General features: G+C 44.1%; 1 protein-coding gene across 20 annotated transcripts in view; it reads left to right on the forward strand.

The window, feature by feature from the left end:
• Kiaa1217 (KIAA1217 ortholog) overlaps positions 1-22627 on the forward strand; it is an 805390-nt gene that overhangs the window by 772872 nt on the left and 9891 nt on the right. For 17 of the 20 annotated variants that reach the window (XM_076939581.1, XM_034509827.2, XM_076939580.1 and 14 more), the window contains 7 exons: positions 6142-6317; positions 9693-9823; positions 10363-10510; positions 13612-14071; positions 17101-17284; positions 19991-20151; positions 20755-20922. In XM_076939581.1, coding sequence (XP_076795696.1) covers positions 6142-6317; positions 9693-9823; positions 10363-10510; positions 13612-14071; positions 17101-17284; positions 19991-20151; positions 20755-20922 — 1428 coding nt within the window. The remainder of the gene's footprint in view (positions 1-6141; positions 6318-9692; positions 9824-10362; positions 10511-13611; positions 14072-17100; positions 17285-19990; positions 20152-20754; positions 20923-22627) is intronic. The other 3 variants (XM_076939576.1, XM_076939590.1, XM_076939578.1) reach the window with 1 other exon arrangement.

The raw sequence follows: 22627 nt of genomic DNA on the forward strand, positions 1-22627 counted from the left end.
TGAAGCTTTGGGGAGGTCTTACATGGGTGGTTAGTGGGATCTGGTTTTCATTCCCAAACTCCCTGATTTGTGGTCTAACCACTGCTCGGTGTTATTGGTGGACTACAGCAGCCTCTGGCCCATTTTGCTCTCAAGCCATATTGTCAAGACTGCTTTCACCTAGTAAGCCAGGGATGAGCATGGGACGTGTGGTCTAGTTTGAGGTAGTTAGATTTAGATTTAAACAGTTTCCTACATTAGTCATAAAGTTGACATGGATAACTCACTTGGCCCAATTAAAGACTGAATGGCCAAGAACATTCTAAGTACACTTATAAAAACGTCAAGGGCACTTCCAATAAATTGTGTTTGCAGTGAAGAAGGAGCGGTTGCAGTTTCACTCACCGCCCCACTGTTGACAGCTAGAGAACTGAAACCATAGTGAACATGACTTGCAAACGCTGGACAACAGACAGCGTGGGTATGGGTTGCTCAGAAAAAAAGTTAAGACACAGGAGGTGAATCCTGCCATTGAGTGTGCATCTTCCAGGAGGTACTTTCCAGATATGATGCAGAAATTCAAGAAGTCCTGGGATCATGTTGCTGGGCAAAGGAGATAAAAGCAAGTTCAGAGAGCTGAAGCAGTTAGCATTTATAGGATGGAGTTTCCAAGAGAAGAAGTCTCTGTATAGAAAGGACTAAATAAAACTGCAGGCCAGCTATTGCGTAATAAGCCAAGCGTGTGTGGCATGAACAGATCTCTGAGCCAGGCAAAGACCATGTGGGTAAACCACCAAGTCAAAGTCTTCTTAGAGACCACCCAGACCCGAGAAGTTAAATTTTGGCTAGCAAGAGTGAAGCGGCCATATTGGATACCTCAGCATTAAGTACAGACTAGTAAAGGGCTATATGCCAGTGTTGGGACTAAACTAGCCCAAGTGTAAAGATTACCCTAGATTCTCACTGCAAAAGCTTAAAAATAATTCTCTCAACAACAAAATGAGCCTCACATAATTGGCCTGTCGGAGAACACCCCAAATCTGTATGAAGAAGAATAAAATCTAACAGTCTATGCCTAACATGCAATCAAAAACTGTTAGACATGAACAATGGTGAAAAATACAAGCTATGAACACTCAGCCAATGGAAACCAACCAGAAGTAATGGAGATAACTGCATTAGTAGCGAAGACTTCAAACAGCACTCAGATTTAGAAGAAAAGCATGAACCAATGCTACAGAAGATTAAGGGTAGAAAAAATAAGTAAGTGGAGCTTTTGATAGTTCAAATACTCACACAGTAGAGCTGGAATGAGATTCAGTGGTTAAGATCACTGGTTCATTGGTTAAGAGCACTGGTTGCTCTTCCAGAGGAGCCAGGTTCAATTCCCAGCAACCACATGGCAGCTCACAACTGTCTATAACCCCAGTTCCTCGAGATTGAAGACCTTCACACAGACGTACATGCAGACAAAACAAAATGCACATAAAATAAACAATAAATATTTTTTTTAATCACACACTCTCTAGATAGACTTAAAAGATGAGCCACTGGCCAAGGAGTGCAGTAGGAAACAGCAACAGAAACCATCCGGAAGTTAAAAGGAATTACATTGAAATTCAGCAACTCATGAAACAGTATTAAAGTATCAGTGGAGAGAAGGAAACAATTACGAGAGAGTGGATACAATTTTTCCAACTTTGATGAAGATTATAAATCCACAGACTAAAGAGCCCAGTAAACACCAGACTGGTAAACACAAAGGAAAACTCGGCAGTGGGTACTAGAAAACAAGGGTTAATAGAAAAGACAGGCAGAGGAGAGAGCCACTTCATACAGGGAAACACACATCAGGACTAATACTAACTTGAAGTCAGAAACAAGACAAGACAGAAAACAATTTAATGGCATCTTCAAAGGCCAATGGGGTTTGGGGTTGGGACTCTGTAAGAAAAAGAGGATTAAAAAAATTTTAAAGAAGAAAGAAAGAAAAGATGATAATGTCAACTCTTTTATGAAGTCTGTGTTACTATGTCTTGGTTAGCTTTATTGTGAGGAATACCATGAAGAAGCAAGTGGGAGAAAAGTGTGTTTATTTAACTTACATTTCCCAGTCATAGTCCATCATGAAGGACAGTCAAATCAAGCAGTGAAGCAGAAGCCATGGGGGAGCAGAGCGCCATTTCCTACCTTGCTCTCCATGGTTTGCTCAGCCTGCTTTCTTATACAAACCAAGGACCACCAGCCCAGTGGTGACACTGCCCACATAGACTGATCCTTCCCACATGAATCATTAATCAAGAAACTTCCCCACAGGCGTGTTCACAGGCCAGTCGGATGGAGGCGATTCCTCAACTGACACTCCATCTTCCTAGATGAGTCCAGTTTGAACTAACCAGCACCTACCCTAAAGATAAAACCAAAGGATGGAAAGTCACAGACCAGCAATCCTTGCAAAAATAGCTGCATCAAACCATTGAAAAAACATAATAGCAATGAAGTTCAGTAATGTATTAAAAGATAATTAACTTTTAAGTATAGGAGTGTTTTAGCATAGAATTATAAGCTGCCCTGTTTGGCCTCATCAACAGAATTAAAAGGCATATCCTCTCAGTAAATACAAGCAACACGTGCTAGAACTCTCCATTGGTGATGGAGACTCAGCCGTCTCCAGGAAGAGCCTTCCTCAGCCCAAAGGAAAGGATATTAATAGTGAAACCCCACACCTAATCCCAGGAAACTCAGTGAAAAGAAATGAACCTTCACTTCTATTTCGCACTGTACTGTCTCATCAAGAATCCTCACTAGCAAAGGAAATGCATGCTTTCCTTGTAAATGATACGATTGCGCACGAAACCGAAAGGGATGTACAAAAGCACTATTAAAAATAAGTGACTTTAGCAAGATCACCATAATCTAGTCAAAACAAACTGTTCAGTATGTCCATACAAGGGAATGTCACTCAGCCATAAAATGAACTGCCAAAATAACATGGCTGGAGTCTCACGAGCTCTGTGCTGGGCTGTGGGTGTGGCTCACAGGCAGGGTGTTTGCCCAGTACATGCAAGGCCCTGAGTCCCAAGTCCGCTCTGGGGCTGGGAGAACTGAATGAGAGAAGCCAGACGTCACGTCTCAGAGGATGACTGTGTCGTTCCATTTGCATGACATCCTAGGACAGGAGGAACTATTCTGTGATGACAGAAGTACAGATGGCTTCCTTGGGCCAAAGGTTGCAAACTTAAAGAATAGTGAGGGAAATTTCTAGAGTGACAAGAAAAATGTTGTCTCTTATTAAATGACATGTAGTTGGTGGGGACATTTGTGGCCTCAGGGAACTGTGTCAAAATGTAAGGGTGTATACCTTACTGTTTGCATACTCTCTTTCACAGAGTTGATGTTCTTTCAACAACTGAAACATAGGCCTTACCAATCCTCTCAGATACTGACAGTGGCTTAGGAGAGAGCTGTGTCCTACATCTCACCCTCTGCTTTTCTTGTTGCTCTCTGCTGGGTTGAACGGGGCCGTCTCCTGGCCGAGACATAATGGCAGTAACAGGACAGGATAAATGGAGCGGGGAAGTGGGCTCAAACCCTAACTAGCTCAGCACTTCTTCCTTTAGGAGTCACTCCTCACAAGGCCATGAGAAGTTCCCTCTCTGTCCCCTCAGCTGAATCCCACAAAGCCTCCTGTCTGGAAAGGCGACAAAGCCTAGCCCTCGGGAGCAGCTGCTCCCCTCCACTCTGCTAACACAGCGATTCTAATAGCACGTGCAATTGTCTTCTTCCAGGATATTCATAGCTGTGTCAGACATGTTCTATTAGTTCTATGTGCTGTGTGCTAGAACGTGTCTAGCCTGGAACAAGTCTACATAGAAGAGCAACTTGGGAGGGTTGATAAAATGACCTCTCTCTAATCTGGATTGAGCCTACACTACCAAATAAGCCTGAACAAATCACACGGCCCCTCGGAGGCTTTCTGCTTCCTACCTCTCAAATTCCAGGTTGAAGGCCCTCCCAGCAATACTTCCTATTTTGGACAGACATGTTAGCGCCTGCTGCTAATGAACCCACAGGATTATTTCAACTTGTTTCATTGTGGGGTGTAAACAGGACAGTTGTACCAGAAGATTGTGCTCTAGCTCATGGCACAGTAACCCTGCTTTCATGAACCTTGTTTAGACTGTGACACTGTCCTTGCTGGTAAAACACACTCACCCAGGAAGTTAAAAAAAAAAAAAAAATCCTGATGCCTAGTTTGCATTTCAAAGCAGTCTCTCACAAGCACCCAGGCATCCATAACCTACAACTATTCAATCACACACTTCTCTCCGTCTTCCGTATCCAGCCCCACTCATTGTGCCTCCCCATGACCGCAGAGCCCTGTGGCACTTGCTCCATAGCCCTGAATTTGAGCCCAGCTTTTCATAGAAGGCAGTGCTGCTGTTGTTTGTTTCGTTGATCTCCATATACCGTGTCGCCGCCGGTAGACCTGCCACAGCCTCTGCAGCACAGCCAGGTTGAGCCCAAAGCTCACCCAAGCTGGTGGCTCACTTCCTAATTCAATCACTTAGAGGAAGATTCTAGATTTCCCACTGCTCTCTGTTATCAGTATGGCTGCTTAAGTTCATTTACTCCAAAGCTGCTATTGGATCCTCTTTCCAGCTCAGAAATTAGCAAAGCGGGAGGGAAGGCCATTTCAGGAGGTAGAAGTAGCAGGTTCAAGGTCACTGTGGCAGAAAGGAGCTCAGAGAGTCAGAAAGACCAAAGGCTGTTGATGTGTCAAAAAGATCAAAGGATGCTGGTGTGGCCATAGGACGTGTGGGAAGCAGACTTGAGAGTAAACAGGAAAGTGTAGACGGCAGGGGAGGTGCATGTCTGCTACGAACTCACTGAACCTAGAAGGGACATTAGCAAAGTCCTGTGAACATGACCCTGAGTCATGGAGGTCACCAAGAATGGTACGTGTCTATTTGGCTCTCACCCAGATACACACTTCCTTATCAGCACTCATGGAAACCAATAACATTCCATAGCCATAATCCCTTTGGCCAGTAATCACCAGGCAGAATCACGCACTGACACTGGAACCCAGTAGTGCCTTTGCATGTGACCCAGCTCACTCTTTGCTCCAGTAAAGAAGATCATAATGGGGCTTTGAAAGAGTGGTACCACGGTCAATGTGCTCTTCCTCTCAGTGTGAAGAGATAATAAGGCAGATGACAACGGCATCCCCAGTCCTGTGAGGTGATACCTTGTGGTGGAGAAGGGGAGTCTTAGGGATAGTGGAATGGATAAAATACAATTGCTGCTGAAGCTGATCAAGCCTCTTCGTGGACATAGGAAAGCCTATCATTGTCCTGCCCCAAGGATGCAAGTGTTAGTAAGCATCTTCTGAAGAGTAGCTGCAAACTTGTATGCTCTTTGCTCTGTGTGGTGAAAGACCAGTGCATTCTGGAAACCATATGGAAATGATGGGCTTAGGTAAGCATGAAGCCTTTGTCAAATCCAGTGAAATTAGTCCATTCCCAAGAGCCTTTGTCTCATCTGGACTCATTATCATTGCCACCGTCAACACTGAGCGCCACATGGTAAGGAGCTATAATTCCATGCTATTGAGACATAGAACCAGAGGGCACAGATTCAACTTTCGAAGATATTCTGAATTCCTGTCAAGCCAATGGTTGTTGAGGATTCCCAAGAATCTCAGAGTAGCCCTGCCAAGGAGAACAGGTCCTACATCATGAGAGAAACGTGAAATGGAAAGCAAGAAAATCTAACCAAGCATCTGGTAGGACTGGAGGGCTTCCAATGTTAGTGTTCTTGACTCCTCTCTATAAAATCACATCAGTGAGAGTTTGTGCTGTGCGTGTGCGTGTGCGCGTGTGTGTGTGTGCTGGCATAACAGTAGCCAAAGAGTAGAAATGACGCTACCTTTTTTTGTAGGCACAGAAACTGAAGTTCAGCTGTCAGTTGCCTGCTAAAATTCAGCTGTTCTTTGAGGAAGCAATCCTGTACACAGTCCTTGCTCTCTTCTCTTTCTTACCGAAATAAAGATTCAGCTGTGGGTTTTCTCTGCACCCACTTCTGAAGACTTCAGGGCATTCAGGCTTCATGATGGCAGACAGGCCAAGCCAATGGAGGCTGATTTCTTTTGTTCAACAGCTGCAGAACCAGGAGATTTTGAGGGCAATGATGAAGAAGGCTGAGCTGGAAATCAGTAGCAAAGTGAAGGAGACCATAAAGAGACTGGAGGATCCGGTGCAACGCCAGCGCACCCTGGTGGAGCAAGAGAGACAGAAGTACCTCCACGAAGAAGAGCGGATTGTCAAAAAGTTACGGTGAGTGCCTGTCGCCCTGAGGAGAAAAACTGTCTGTTCACAGGGTGCCCTTCTTAGCTGGTATTTTTCTCCCTCTCTTTAATAAGCACCTACTGTGTACACCAGAGATCTGCTGAGCCTGGTATCTGTTATTCCAACTGTCCCACCTTTAAGGCCTGGGAAACTCAACCTTTAAGTCTCCATAACAATATGTCTCTTGACCAGGAAAGTGTGGGACATCCTTAGAGAGCCACAGGGGTGCAGATTGGCAGGAGAATTGGGTACATGGTACTAATGACATCTCCTGTTGGAACGGTGTTGTTCTCATTGGCATGGTGCCTTCTATAGAGCATACTCCTGCTTTGGAGACCTGCTTGGTACCTGTCTGGGCTGTATTTGCAAAGATGGCAAGATCATGGGAACCCACAGTAGAACCAGAGAACCAACTCCAGAAAGTTGTCCTCTCACCTCCGCATGTGTACCCCTGCATGCACAATCGCACATCATGTACACACAACACTAATTTAAAAGTTATGGAATATATCCTTAATATTATCACAACTGTTTCTTATACCTTAAATAGACATAGATTAGGATAACTGGGCGGATCAATATGACAGGAGAGCTAGGTTAGGTAAGATGAGTGGAAATTGGCTCAGGGCTACTGAGAAGCAATGCCTGCTCTTTGCTGGCCTTTCCTTGACCCTTTTTCTTTCCTTCTAAGCTCCAGAAAAGAAATGCTCTCATAGAACCTGTTAGGCTTCCATCCTCCAAGCATGACAGAAAAAGTGAAAGTGGGGTTTTAAAGAACAGAGAAAAATTGAGTCAAGATCTTCCATGGTTTTCCACATGACAATAACAGGCCTCTAATAAGAGTCACACTAAGTTCATTTTAACAAACAATGTGCTTCTTTTTAACAAAGGCAGAGTAAAAGGGAGCTTAAGGAATCTGGAGCCCTCATGAATGTCTGACGTCTTGTTGAGCAAAGCCTACATATTTCAAAAGCCCACTGATGACTTTCCAAAGACAGTCTGCATTCATTTTCAGCTGCGCTGTCTCCCTTTCAATCTTTGAATTAATAAAAGTGGCCTTCAGAGCTTTAAATAGGAATCATACGCACATGAATTGTCAGAGTAATGGTGTCAGAGGCTCCCTGCTGCCCAGCAGAGGGAAGTGAAGTTTAGGGATCTCCGGGTTGCAGGGCTGTGACGCACAGGAGGCAGACTGTGTAAGAGAAACTAAAATAGGATTTTATCTGGATGGAATGGCTTTGGGGCATGTAACATTTCCTTGCAGGAGCATTTGCATATTGGCCAGTGTGGGGGTGGTTGAAGGAACTAGGATAGCTCCAGGGTCTTAGCTTGGAAGGGCTTCATCAATGCCTGAAGGGTATGCAGGAAACTGTGCTTAGTTTACCAGGGGATTTCCCTCACCAACAGACCATTTTTAGAGGTCTGACGAGGATTGGCTCAGCTCCCACCTCAAGGAGCAGCAGCTGCCTGTGTCCTGTGGATGTGCTCACATGACACCAGGTGTGTCTAACAAAAGCAGACACATAGGAGCCACGGTGCTCCCCTCCAGCCCTAACAGGCCATCCTTTCATCTGAGATTTCTGTATCAGAATGGCTGGTATCACCAAATACTTCATCTCTCTACTCAGAAGAGGTCAGATGTGACATGCATGGCTTTGTCACGAGTGGCTTCGCCCTTGCTGAATGTTTGCCCTGTCCTGCTGGACTCCCTCCTGCAGCTGAGTTAGCTCCTTCCACTCATTCACCTAGAGGAAAGGGCCCAGGCCTCCTGTCAATAGCCATCCTTTACTCCACTAAGGCTCCAGGAGGTACAGCCACCGTTTGCTTACTGCCACCTAGTGGTCTTGCATTTCTCAGCACCTTATCCTTTAAGAAAAGCTTTCTCTTGAATTTGCAGGCAACTTGAAGGGATACAAACATAAGGGTTAGTAAAGAGGCCTGGACAGATTGTTTTTCTTGTTTCAAGTGGAAGAATATAAGTTGGCTGTGTTGGAGTTAGTATCTGTTCTCTTTCTCTCTCCCTACCCCTTTGTCCCTCCATCCCCCCCCCCCCCCCTTCAGAAACCAGATCTCTAAGTGCTTAGTCATAAGAAGAGAGAAGAAAGGCAGTCATTATTGATGGGACAGTCAGATATACTGGAGGTTATACATTAGGAAATTTTGAGGACACTTTGGTTCTCTCTTTCCCAGGGACATTAGACAGTGTCAAGGGACATTTACATATGTCACAAACTACTAGAATTTGAAATTGTTTGCTGTTGGTACTCAACAGGTAGAGGTCAGGGATGCAGCTAAACATCCTTCAGTGCACACTAAAAAAAGAAGTTATTTGGTTCAAAATGTCAGGTACCAAAGTTGAAAAACCTGGTTGTCGGAAGTGAGCCAGCACACTTCACTGTAGTACTGGCTCATGACCTCTCTCATGCCACCCCCTGTCCCCATCTCCTGCCTCCGTCTCTAGTCCATCAGTACTTTCTTCCCTCTGTCTTTCTCTCCCTCCCTTCCTGGTCACCAAGTGTACACATTGCCCTCTTGGCTGGCATGAATACAACTGAAAATTAAGAATATCTCCCACAAGGGTCTGAAGGAGCTGTGGGGGTTTGTAGTCCCATGAGGGGAGCAACAGTGGTCAACTGACTGTCCCCTGGAGCTCCTGGGGACAGGACCACCAACCAAAGAGTACACATGGAGGGATCCATAGCTCCAGCCGCATATGAGGGAGAGGATGGCTTTGTTAGACATCAGTAGGAAGAGTGGCCCTTGGACCTGAGGGGGTTTGATGCCCCAGTGTAGGGGAATGCCAGGGCGGGAAGACGGGAGTGGGTGGGTAGTTGGGTGAGCACGGTCACAGAGGCAAGGCTTGGGAGTATAGGATAGGGGTTTTCCAGAGGGAAAACCTAGAAAGGGGATAACATTGGAAATGTAAATAAAGAAAATATCCAATTTTTTTACAAAAAAAAGAATGTCTCCCACAAGCCACCAGTGCCCCACCCCCCACCCCTGACCAAGCTGAACCTCAAATGACAGACACAGGAGCGCTCTCCTGTTGCTGCCTTACACATCCATCCAATGTCCCAAAGCAAACTTCTATTGACTGCTCCTGCCTCCTCCATGGAACCTTAAGATAGGGCTGGAACACAGCAGAAAATGGGAAGGAGGGCACCCTGCACCTCTCCTTTCTTAGATCCTCAAAGGTGAGCACCTGCTCCTGCACCTCTCCTTTCTGAGACCCTTCACAGAGAGCACCCTATTCCTACACCTCTCTTTTCTGAGACCCTCCATAGGGAGCACCCTGCTCCTGTACCTTTCTGAGACCCCCCCCCCCCCATGCTCAGTTCCATCTACTCTCTGCCTCCCCCACAGTGAGCTGGAAGACTTTGTTGAGGACTTGAAGAAGGACTCTTCCTCCGCTGGCCGCATGGTGACCCTGAAAGATGTGGAGGACGGGGCTTTCCTCCTGCGACAAGTGGGAGAAGCTGTGGCCACTCTCAAAGGTGAGCCTTCCACTGGAAGTGTGTTCCTTGGAATGTTTAATCTTTCAAATATGGACCTGCCATCCCCTCCTACTTGGGAGGCTGAGGCAGGAGGATCCCTTAAAGTCAGTTGAGACCAGACTAGGGAAACAGTGAGAACTTGTTTCAAATAAACATGTAAATAAATAAACAATCCTTCAGACAGGAAAAGATTCATTTGAGACTTCTTAGAAGACCTTTATAAAAGATGCTGAAGATGAAAACTAAACGATATAACTAAAACTTTCCATTCCCGTTTACTAAGCTTACAGACATACCAAACTCGTTGAAAACAACCCTAACTCTCAGTTAGCCTTATCCATAATATACAGGGAGTAGACCCAGGGGCCTGTGACCTTGTCCAAGGTCACTTGGTTTGAGCATCTTCTGTGCTTTCAACCCATTGCCTCCTGACATGTGTAGGCATGGTACTTCTCCATGTTACCCTTGGTCACAGGAGTAGGGTAGGCATGGTCACTCTGCCTTCCTGTTCTATAAATCACTGCTGGTTTGATCTGTAGGAGAATTTCCAACCTTGCAAAATAAGATGCGTGCTGTCCTGCGCATAGAAGTTGAGGCGGTGAGGTTCCTGAAGGAAGAACCGCACAAGCTGGACAGTCTCCTGAAGCGTGTGAGGAGCATGACAGATGTCCTGACGATGCTGCGGAGGTGATGTCACTGTCATGGTCCTAATGGGGTGGCTTGGGAGGAGGGGGCGCTCAAAGGCTGGTGTGTGGGTCGTGGACTCTAAGAGCCTATTCTTAGTATCATGACTTGTCACTCCTTATTTTGGCATCCTGAGGAGTACCTTCAACTCCTTCATCCCCCAAACATTTGTTGCAATATGGCATGAGGGTCTAACTCCTCAGCATAGACTTTTGCACTGGCTCCATCCTAGACTTTTAAATTACTAGTCATGTGTTGGGATTTAATGATAGTGTATGCACCTGGATTTGATACCCAACTACTATGAAGACTTAATAATAAATTGAAAAATAAAATTAAATAAGTAAATAGTGTTTTTAAACCAATAGATGTTTTGTTTTGTAATATTTTATAAATGAAAAATAAATTAAAATACTCTATTAGCCTTCTTCACCTTGGGGGCATAGGAGACTTCAAATAGAGAAACTGAGTCAAGTGTTTATCTACTGAAAGAGTATCCAAAAGCATGCTGGTCCCACCCAGGAAAGAAGTTAAGCACCCCTAAGTGGATCTGCTCATCAAAGATCATTCCTGTGAAGAATGATCTGGAGAAATCATTGTCTGATCTATAGCTTTCAATGAAAAATGAATCTCATATCCGGCATAAACATGCTTACAAAGGCTGGGGTGTAGCTTGGGGGTAGAACACTTGCCTAAGATGTTCTCAGCCATGAACACCAACACACACACACACACACACACACACACACGCACGCACGCACGCACGCACGTGCACACGAGAGAGAGAGAGAGAGAGAGAGAGAGAGAGAGAGAGAGAGAGAGAGAAAGAAATTTCCCAGGAAGAAGTAAGAATTTTGTAAGAATTTGGTTTCCTGGCTTTAACTACTTTGTCACAGTGGTTGTCAGCCTTCGGGAGTCAAACAACCCTTTCACAGGAGTCATATTATCAGATATCCTGCACATCAGTTAGTTACACAATAATTCATTGCAGTAGCAAAGCAATTTTATGTTTGGGGAGTCACCATAACATGTGGAACTTTATTAAAGGGTCTCAGCATTAAGAAGATTGAGAACCACTGCTCTATCAGATTTAGAAGAGAATTATGTTGGCATGCAGTTAATTTTAAGATAGATAAAATGGATTACTAATCATAGAAAGCATATTTGACTTTTCTAGCAATAACCAACCCCCAACAAATAACTTCCCAAAGCAGGTGTATATAGTTAACTACAGAAAACTCAGATATCAAAGGAATTCTAAGTCCACATAGACCATTCAGGGAGGAGCTGTATTGTGTTACTCTTTCCCAAAAGGTCATTCATTTTCACATATCATGTGACCTTTTCCTCCACGACAATAAAGATGGGTTAAACTACTTCTTTGTTAAGCTACTGCCCAAATGTTATAGTCATTGAAGTCTAAAATAAGCCAGCCTCATTAAAGGAAAGCAGCAGGCTGCAGGGAGCAATGTCTCTTCTCTCTGGAAAACAGTTACAGAATGTTCTTATACCCAACACTGTGATTGCCAGGATTTGTCTTAGAACCAGTGAATACAAGAGCTTGAAGAAGACAGCATCTCATGCTTCCGCTATTCAAAGACTCAGAGATGAAAGTAGCCTATACTAGGTGAAAAAAGAAAAAAAAAATAGCAAGAGATGGGATGTGAGTAGCAGAGGAAAGTTGTAGGAAAGTCTTTTGTTCAAATAAGAAAAAGAGAGAAAATATTCTAGTAAGAAGAGAGAATATAAAACTAATTAAAATGTAGGGATCAAGGCCACTGTTTGACATTTCTTGGTACATAACTCTACAGTATTAACCCTAACACATACTCCCCATACGAGGCACTATCTTGTTTGTTTTTCCAAAAAGGTTTTTTCTGTGTAGCCCTGACTATCCTTGAACGAACTCTGTAGACCAGGACAGCCTTGAACTCAGAGATTGGCCTGCTTCTTCCTTCCTAGTGCTGGGATTAAAGGTGTCCACACCAAGGCCTGGCTATAAGAAGGTTCCATCTTTATTGCCACCAACCAATACATTATACCAAAGTACCTAAGACTCAAAAATGACAATGTCTTTCGAATTCCAGAACATATTAGAACTGATACAAAATGCAGGGGTGTCTACTTCTAAAGACCACTGTATTTTCTACTGCAACCTTTGTGGGAATGGACACATTGCTTTGAATGTGTCTCAAAGAATCAGGCAAGGCAATGCATACTTATAATCCCAGCTCCCAGGAGGGTTCACAAGCTCAAGGTCAGCGTGAGCTACACAGACTGTCTATCAAAACCGAAGCACATGGATATAAATCAGTTGTAGAATGCTTGTGCAGCCTGTCCATGATCCTGGGTACCACCTCACCCACTGTAAAACAAGAAAGAAAAAGAAAAATGAGACCATCAAAACAAAGGAGGATGAGGGATTAAACACACCTCAATTTAAAGTCACAGTTGGCCTTGAATTTGAAAGACTTGGTTGAGTTCACTTAAAAGGAAAATAGCAACAAGGTAATATACAGACTGTTATGTATAACAGCCCAGGAAGAGTTGAAAGGCTTCTAGAAGCTTCTGAGTGAGAATTGAGTGTATAGGGGGGTGCATCACAGGCCAAGGTCAGGTAGAGGAGTAATTATTGCTAGACATGTGTTCAACTCTGTGCACCACCACCAAATGGTGAGGGGCTAGTCTCAGTCTGGACACAATAGCATTACCATAAAAGAGACTGTCTCTTGGGACTGACAGCATGGCTCAGTGGGCAAGAGGACTTACCACAAAGCAAGTGAGTTTAGATCCCTAGAACCCGTGTAGTACCAGGTACAATAGCATGAGTATCCACAACAAGATGGGAAGCGGTGTCTGACTACACACACACACACACACACACACACACACACACACACACACACACACAAAACCATCTTTTGAAGAAAGAACTACAAGGCTTTGGAAGGTTGTCAGGGTAACCCTCACTCCTGAACTGCTCCTGAGTTTTTTTAATGTTTTCATCTGAACTGGTACTGAAGCATGGCACTCAGATATACCACAGAGAGAGCACGGAGGGAGATTCACTACTATTTAACACCGATGTGCATGGTTTTTCCTAGGCATGTCACTGATGGGCTCCTGAAAGGCACAGATGCAGCCCAGGCCGCACAGTATGTCGCCATGGAGAAGGCCACGGCTGCAGAGGTCCTGAAGCATCAGGAGCAGACAGCCCATGCTCCCGGGCAGCCCCTCCACGGTAGCACTGGAAGCCCTGGCGATGTGAAGTCAGAAGTGGTGCCCCTATCCACCATGACGGTTCACCATGTACAGAGCTCGCCTGTGGTCATGCAACCCTCCCAGCACTCGTCAGCCTTGATGAACCCGGCCCAGACCTTGCCTGGCGGGACTGGACCCCACACAGCCAGCCCCACAGCAACCACACAGGAAGTAACCTCTGCACCACAGTCGGCTCCAGCCCCCCAGTCCCCTCAGACCCCAGTGAATGGTTCCTCCGTGCAGAGCTTGTTCATTGAGGAAATCCACAGTGCGAGTGCCAAGAACAGGGCAGTGTCCATTGAGGTAGAGTCCTATTTCCATTTCTTACAACCCTATAAGCATGGCCCTTTCCTGTAAGGAATTTATATTCTAATTGTCGTATATTTAAATACCAATGTATGTATATGTAGTGTGCGTGTGTTGTGTGTGTGTGTGTGTAATAGAACTCTGTATTTACATGAATGCAATATGAATCAAAGATATAGTTTGACTAAAGGTAGCTTTTTATCGATATTTAGAGTTTTGTTTGTTTTTAGACTTTGGTAGAAACAGAATATAGTAGTAGAAGGGTTGAGGGAAATGTCATCAGGTATGAGATGACCCCTAACCTGGAGGAAACTGGGTCAGTAGTATGCTGATAAATGTTGAACAGCCAGCTCTCACGGAGAAAGACCTAACAGGAAGCATCTGCCAGCACCATTGGTACAGATCTGGGGTCGGGTAAGCTCATCTGAGGTGGCTGAGGGTGGCCTTACAGCGAAATATTTTCTGAGCCAGTGTACCCTGAGCCATCATGCTAGAGCCAAGCTTGGAGAGGGTTTGCCTCTAGCCTGAAAGTCACTAGAATCTGGGTGAGCAAGGAAGGTGCCGTCTTGGTGCGCTTTTTGCTGCTGTGATGACCAAAACCAACTTGAGGAGGGGAGGATTTATTTGGCTTCTAGGTCCTGGGTCACAGTCTACTGAGGGAACCCAAGGAAAGAGCTCAAAGCAAAATCCTGATGCAGAGAGCATGGAGGAGCACTGCTTACTGGCTTGGAGGAGCACTGCTTACTGGCTTGGAGGAGCATTGCTTACTGGCTTGAAGGAACACTGCCTACTGGCTTGGAGGAGTACTGTTTACTGGCTTGTTCTACCTACTTTCTTATACACCCCAGGATCACCCTTCCAGGGATGGCACAGCCCCTAGTGGGATAAGCCTTTCCACATCAGTGATTAATCAAGAAAATGTCCTGCAGATTTGCCTACAGGCAACCTTACGGAACATTTTTCTCAGTTGAGGGTCCTTTTCCCAGAGAACTCTAGCTCCTATCAAGTTGACCAAAAAACTAACCAGGACAGGTGTTGAGAAACATGTCCTAGAGAACAATGTTGGAGAAAGAGAACTCTGAATAAACTGAAGACAAAGAATCAGCTCAAGACAAAGAATAATGATTGAGGAAACGGGCTGATGTTGACCTGGGAGCACTTGAGAACTAGTGTGAAGTCCCTGGGGAATGTTTTAGAAATACACAGATCTGACCGTTGAGCTTTCAAAATGGTATCTTCAGGAAATAATCCAGAGACGATATAGAGTCAACTGGAATGGTGCATCTGGAATGGAGGGAGCTGACTAGGAAGTTATTGTAACAGTCTAAGAATGAAAATGAAGTGGTGGGCATCGTAGGAAACACCGATAATTGCAGCAGTTGGGAGGCTCAAGCAGGAATGTTGGATGTTGGAGGGCAGCCTGGGTTAAGCAGTAAGATGCTGAGGTGGGAATTAGACAACAAAGCATTTGCCCAGCAAATGCTGGTTCCTAGGTTCCCCATCACTGAAAAAAAAAAAAACAAATCAAATGACATCCAAAAAAAGCATACTGTTTTAAATATATTTTGTTTCCCTAGCTCTCTCTTTCCCCTTATTTCAGAGCCTTTCCTCTACTCTGTCCCCAGCAATCTGGCCATACCCCACTTCCTCTGTCTTCCACATCACCAGGGTAACTCTGGGTGTGTTTGGATGACTGCCATAGCTGCACTCACGTAGCCTCTAGACATGGAGTAGTTTCCAATCCCCATGCGGTGTCTGCATCCTCATAGATGTCACCTATTTTAACATTGCTTATTGAGGAAGGGACAGAAGGTGGACCATGACTCTGTCCCCTGCACTAGACAGGGGGAGGGGTGGGAGAATTGCATTCCCTTACTTAAAGGATGTCAGTGTGACAACATTTTTATTTTTTAAAAATCTACTAATGAACCTGATGGGCATAATTATCAATATGGAATTCAATTTCCATATATTGAATCCAATATTCAATATCATAAATATCAACTTAGGACTTCTCTCTGAAGATGCCTAGGACCCACCTTATCCCCAGGCCATTGACCAATTGGGTATGTTTTATTCATTCACTGATCCGCACTGTCCCTCAGGTTCTGGGTCACCAGTGAGCCAGGCTCACCTGTTTATGGCTCACCAAATACATGCCAGGGGGTCAGTGCTAGGGAGAAAAACACAGGAGACTTGTGGTGGAAGGGGGCTTCTGCCTATATGATGTAAACCCTGAGCAACTGCCCCATCTCACTGGCCCACAAGATCTACTAGGACACGGTGTTTCCAGTAGTCTTACATCATGAGTAAACACTACTCATGGAGTGAAATTCAGATTTCTGCAAAAATGACAGGATAATATGCTTTTAATAATATAAAGGTGTTTTAAAATACTTGCATGCATCTTTATCATGAAACTTGACTATAAATGGTCTTAAGCACATAATGCCTCCCATTTTGTAAGTAAGAAAGGATGACCCGGTGGTCATATATTAAGTCTGGAGCAGAATTAGAATTGAAACAAAGGATTTTTCTTAACTTCAATTTATTTTTGCAACTGATGTATAAAAACACAAGATTGTACATATTAATACGGTATTTCTGTACTTGAGTGTGTTGTAAAACAGATTTTGACTCTGGTTCTCAGTGAGTGAGTGGGTTTGTGTTTCTGTTTTTTAAACACTCCTTTTGCAATGAAAGCTGAATTTAGAAAATGAAGTTTTGTAGTAGAAAACACATTCAAAAAGCAATATCCATACCCATTCTAGTTTAGCACTGGCTGAAGTGTGTGGAAAGGCTGAGCAGCCTCCAGGGGCAGGTTTGAGCTTCTGAGATAGCTTCCCTGTGGATGAGTGTCACCTGGGCAATGTGGTAGAAATGAGGTAACAGGCAGCCTCAGAAGGACAACGGCATTGCCTCATGACACATTGTGATACACCCTTTCAGCATTTCGGTGTGAAATCTCTCACCTAAATTTTCTCTCCAGTTTTTAAGCTATCTACAATTATTGTTTGTTTTTTCAGAAGGCAGAAAGGAAATGGGAAGAAAAAAGGCAAAACCTGGAACACTATAATGGGAAAGAGTTTGAGAAGCTCCTGGAAGAAGCTCAGGCCAATATCATGAAGTCAATTCCAAACCTGGAGATGCCCCCAGCTTCCAGCCCAGTGCCGAAGGGAGATGCAGTGATGGATAAGCTGGAGCTGTCAGGTAAGGGCCAACTCACAGCAGGCCTTGCAGGCATGCTCACTGTCCTCAATTCAGAGTCCATCACCACATCACCACAGAATCTCCTGTGGGACAATAAAACCATGTCTTACTTTCTCATGGATCTCCACGGCTCAGTAGATAAAGTCGCTTGCCCAACTTCATCCCCAGAGCCAATGTAATAGAAGAGAAGACCCAGCTCCTCCGAGTTGTCTTCTGACCTCCATGTGCAGGCCATAGATCACACACACACACACGCACACACACATGCACGCACGCGCGCACACACTACAATCTCTTTACAAAATAAATTTCCTGAAGAAATCAAGACACTGGAGGGCTAGTTAGTCCTCTAAAAGCTGGCTTTTCTCCTTGAGTCCCTGGAGAGAATTCTGAGCCAGCTCATCATATTTCTTCCTTATATAACTGCCTTCCCTGTTACTAACCTTTTCTCAATCTGTCAGTGTTTCATATCATTCCCATCATTGTGCCTTATTTACGAAACACAAATAGAGCACACGTTTTTGGGAAACTGTCTTATTTTCACTTTTCTCCCTTAAATTAAAAACTTCCTGCATAAATTATTTAGTCACCAGCATGAATTGTTTTTATTCAGGACATTGCTTTTTCCTCCTTTTAAAAAAATACATTCTTAGAAATAGGTCACTGTTGTACAGGCCACCCAGAATATGTAGCAGTCACCTGTAGCTTTAATGCTGGTTTCTGTCACTGTGTGTGTGTGTGTGTGTGTGTGTGTGTGTGTGTGTGTGTGTGTGTGTGACAAATGTCATTGTTTTTATGTATTTTTACTAGTGAAGCAAATGTCTATACACGGTCTTATAAAATTCTAGTGGGTGTATTGGTAAACTATATAGACAGTGAGAAGGATGGGTAAATATGAAATACTTTTTGACCATCGAATCCTCAGTCATTGTTAAATAAAAACCATTCAGTAGATAATTCTTTAAAATAGCAAGGGAAGATTCATTCAAGAGTATTACCATAAATGAGAGAGAAGTCTCTGGGGTGGAGAGATCCTTGCTAAGCCAACAGCAAGAATGTCTACTAAAACTAGGTTCAGGGACCAGGTCAGGGTCAAGCCAAGAAAGAGGCTAAAGGGAGAAGACAAGCCTCTGCTGCCAGCCTTCACAATCCACCCATCCCTGGATGGACGCTCAAAGCCAAGGTAGCCCTCCCTGTTGTGCAGGATCCATCTGCATCATAGGCAGCCTTGAAGCCACACCCTTTTGGGGAGACCCACTTGCTCTTCACAGCCAGTGCCTTACTCAGATCTTCATTACAACATGAAGAGGAAACTGAAGAATCTCCTCCAAACAAGTCTCAGTTTCCCAGAAAAGCAAAATGTACCCTGGGAAAGTCAGGCCAAGTCCTTAGAAGAGAAGCAAGAGAAAACTCCAGAAGCTGGTTTGTGGGTTTGGATTTGGTGAGCCTGTGGCTCTCTGATAGAAGAAAGGCAGGCTGTTGGATTAAACTTTGAATTAGTGAGAAATGGTTTTTTTCCTGCACATGAGGCAGAGCTGAGAGATACCTAGATCCCCTAACTTTGCTGTTAACTCCAATTTCTAATTCTCTTATTTACCTCATGCTGTCTCCTATTGCCAGCCAGGCATCTTTTTTAGCCATCCACCATGGCCTTCTCCCCAGAGCCCCACTTATTATGTATCTGTTGTGTGTAACTTTGCTACCCTGCGTAAGCTTTGGGAATGGGCCACAATACCAGCCCCCACCCAGCTTCCCTTGAACCCACAGATAAGAGACATACACATTGTTCATTTTCAACTTGCCTTCTTGGCACAATTGCTGGGTGCTACTATCTCCCGCCTGGAAAAGTGTGCCCTTATCAATATTCTTATCTCTGAACTTCCCACATGCCCTAAACTTTAGTTGTTCAATAACTTTAGTGCTCTAGTTCCTGCTAGACACCCACGACTACCTGTCTCTAGGAACAGCCTGTGAGGCCACTCTGTACAAAATAGCACATGGTTGGTCAACTTTTCTCCATCAGAAGCATGGTGAATTCTCCTCTCTTGTATCTGTCTGCTTGCCTCCAGGGACCTGGAAGTCCACCTATTCTTTTCACCCAGCAATTGGCCCATGGCTTCTTTACTGAGAGATCAAGAACCAATTAGGGAACAAGACCTTAGCATCAGAACCACTCCTACATGTGTCTTTGTTCTTTGTCCCCATTTCCTCTCTACCTATCCCCTTGAGCCTCTTTCACTAGAGTCTGTCCTTATAGCTACATAAATTTTTACTGATAATACTGTTCCGGGCTGAGATTCAAGTCTTTGGAAGCCTCAGGAAAGGTTTGGAGCTTTTAGTTTCCCAATTCTTTCACTTTTCCAGTGCCCCTTAGTTTTTATATATCAAGAAATGTAATAACAAATCTAATCGTTTACACTGCGTTCACAATAGGCCAATGGCTGTATATAAGTAATTTAACCCCAGAACTCCCCAGAGGAAAGTCTGTTGTTGTAGTATGTTGTATGTAGTTTGTAAGAGATGAGAAAACTGAGTCTGTGAAAGGTAGGTCATGTATGCAGGGCTTTCTGGGAGTTGAGTTCAGTTTGTCGTCCCCTTAATCAATGACCTATGGTGAGAATAGAGTTTGTAAGTCAAATTGTATTGTGTTTGTATACATTAGATGTATTGTGAGACTGTCTTTGAAGTGGTTTATTCTTTTTCCAGAAGATTCTCCAAATTCAGAGCAGGAATTGGAAAAGCTAGGGGGAAAGTCACCCCCTCCTCCGCCCCCACCCCCTCGGAGAAGCTACCTTCCTGGCTCAGGACTTACCACCACGAGGTCTGGCGATGTAGTCTACACTGGCAGGAAGGAGAGCATGTCTAAGGTCTGATGGGTTGAGTCCTGGCAAAATGGTCTCTGAATGAAGACAGTTCTATCCATCCAAACATTACAAAACAAACAAACAAACAAACAAACAAACGGTAGAAATTCAACTCACCCAGATGCCCAGAAATTACCTGAGAAGAGAATGTCGGCCAGTGCTATTAGACTAGCCTGGCCTTGTGTGACATTTAATGTGACAATGTGAAAGACTACTTTCCTTAGTGGGACATCATTAGACTGAAGTGGGGGTGGGAGTATAACAGATCAGCAGACATAGTAGTAGGTGTTTATATAAAGAGGTGTTAAGTGAGCTTAGCTTACACTTAATTTGGAAGGTCTTGTCTCTTGTGTTAAATGAAAACATACAATTTCCAGTTGGAAATGCAATGAGAGGAAGGCCCTTTGTAAATATGGGGGATTTATAATTATACATATATAATTCTTCAAACAATTTACCATCGTGACAACTTATGCAAACAAACTCAAACCAAATGCAGGGAAATAAAGTTTTTTGGCTAGAAGAGCCAAAGCCAGAGACATGGAGAAGCCATGTGGTTTGACCTAAGGGTCTGACACCAATATCTGTGGTTCAAATTCCCTGTAGGTGAGCAGTGAAGACTCTGGGCCAACCCCACAGACTAGAGCCACAAAATGTCCCCCAGAGGAGCCTGCCTCAGCCTGGGCCCCATCGCCACCATCAATCCCTGCTTCTTCCTCCAAGGAAGAGGAGGAGGAGGAAGAAGAAGGAGACAAAATCATGGCAGAACTCCAGGTGCGTAGCTGAGGTGCCTCCTGGCCACTGGCTCTTTGCTTTCTCATCTGGGCCTCTCTGGCCATGGATCCCACAGGTTTGTTAAGAGCTAGTGAAGGGCACTGGAGCTAGCCTTTGTTAGTTTTGTCTTTTAATCCTGGCTTCCGTGTACCATGATGAGAACTAATGAACTCTCTGGGCACCCAGAAAATGTGTGAATAGTGACCATTTTAAAACAATTTCATAAAGTTTACAAAGAAAATCATTTCCAAACCTCCCTAGCTCTGGGTAGTTAGAAGATGATCTCTCTCTTCTTTCTCTCTCTCTCTCTCTCTCTCTCTCTCTCTCTCTCTCTCTCTCTCTCTCATTCTCCTGAGCCTATTAGAGACTATTTTATTACGTTTTTTTAATATTTAGTGACACAGCTCTCTGCTAGGACTGAGTATGGATTGCAGGGTATATACCCAAGCTCATCCCACATTCCTGTCATGAATGTGACTCTGCCCTACATTGTATCCTGAGAACTCACTGCATTAGATCCATACATAATTCCTAGACCAAACTCTGGATTTTTTTGACTCATACATTTTATGGAACATTTTTGCTTCTCAGAGACTGCACCCTTTGTGGGACCCCAAAACACCCTGTCTTTTCACCATTGTCCATGTAGTATGGTACAGCCCAGTAAATCTAATCCTTCACATGATATGGAGAAAACATTAAACTATGTCAATTTTGTGACACTGGGTCTTCTCTGGTTTTTATGGTATCCATGGTAATAGTTGCCACAATTGAGCTTCTTGCATTTTATGAGGAAAGTAAGACTTCTGGGTGTTCCATTGAGTTAGGTAAACCCTTTGAATACTCCACAGAACTCACAGATTGTCCTGGATCAAACACTTCACTAAGCAGACTCCACAGGTTCTTAAAATGGTCAAAAACGTATTGATTAAAAAAACTGATTTATAGTTAGTAACCATTAGACTTGGGGATGTTCCCATCTTAGCACTCCAATGGAAACCATGCATTCGTCATAGATGCTTCTAGCTACCATTTGAGATGACCTCTTTTGCATTCAGAGTCTTATGTCTTCAATGCCTACTGTGAGACAATCCCTCTCCAAGGAGTAGAGTACCTGGTATCTGGCTTCTTGCTCTGCGATTAGTGGCTATTTATAATAGCAATTAAAATTCTCCAACTTCACTGACATTCCTGCTCTGGGAAAGACTGCTCTGGGGGTCCAGCAGTCCCCTTTTAGGGTAGTTTTCATGAAACAGTGTCCTGTGTTCAGGTGAACAAGTATCAAAAGAAACTCCAGGCTGGGGAATCCAACATCTAACAGTCAAAAAACACGGCTTGGTCTCAGTGGGCAGGCCAAACATACCTAGAAAAAGCCAGGATTGACTTTGTAAGGCATAGACAGCAGGAAGGGCAAAGATGACCAAACAGAGGGACAACCATTAAGAGTAGAGGAGGGACCCTGTTGTCAGCTATGTTCAGATGTTAGGAAAATACTGTAATGTCCACTTTGCAAAGTCACAGATTCTTTCTGCCCACTGAGTTGTTTCCAGATATCAACATTTGACATAAAGAGACTATTAGACAATTATTTAAGATCATTCATTTCAATGAGGGCTTGTTAATACTAACTGCGCATTAGAGTTACTGGAGCATTTGTCTGGGGAAATGCTCTACGGCCCAGAGATTACTTACTAATTCTCTTGAG

The sequence above is a fragment of the Arvicanthis niloticus genome, chromosome 8 (genome assembly GCF_011762505.2).
Source record: "Arvicanthis niloticus isolate mArvNil1 chromosome 8, mArvNil1.pat.X, whole genome shotgun sequence".
NCBI lineage: Eukaryota > Metazoa > Chordata > Mammalia > Rodentia > Muridae > Arvicanthis > Arvicanthis niloticus.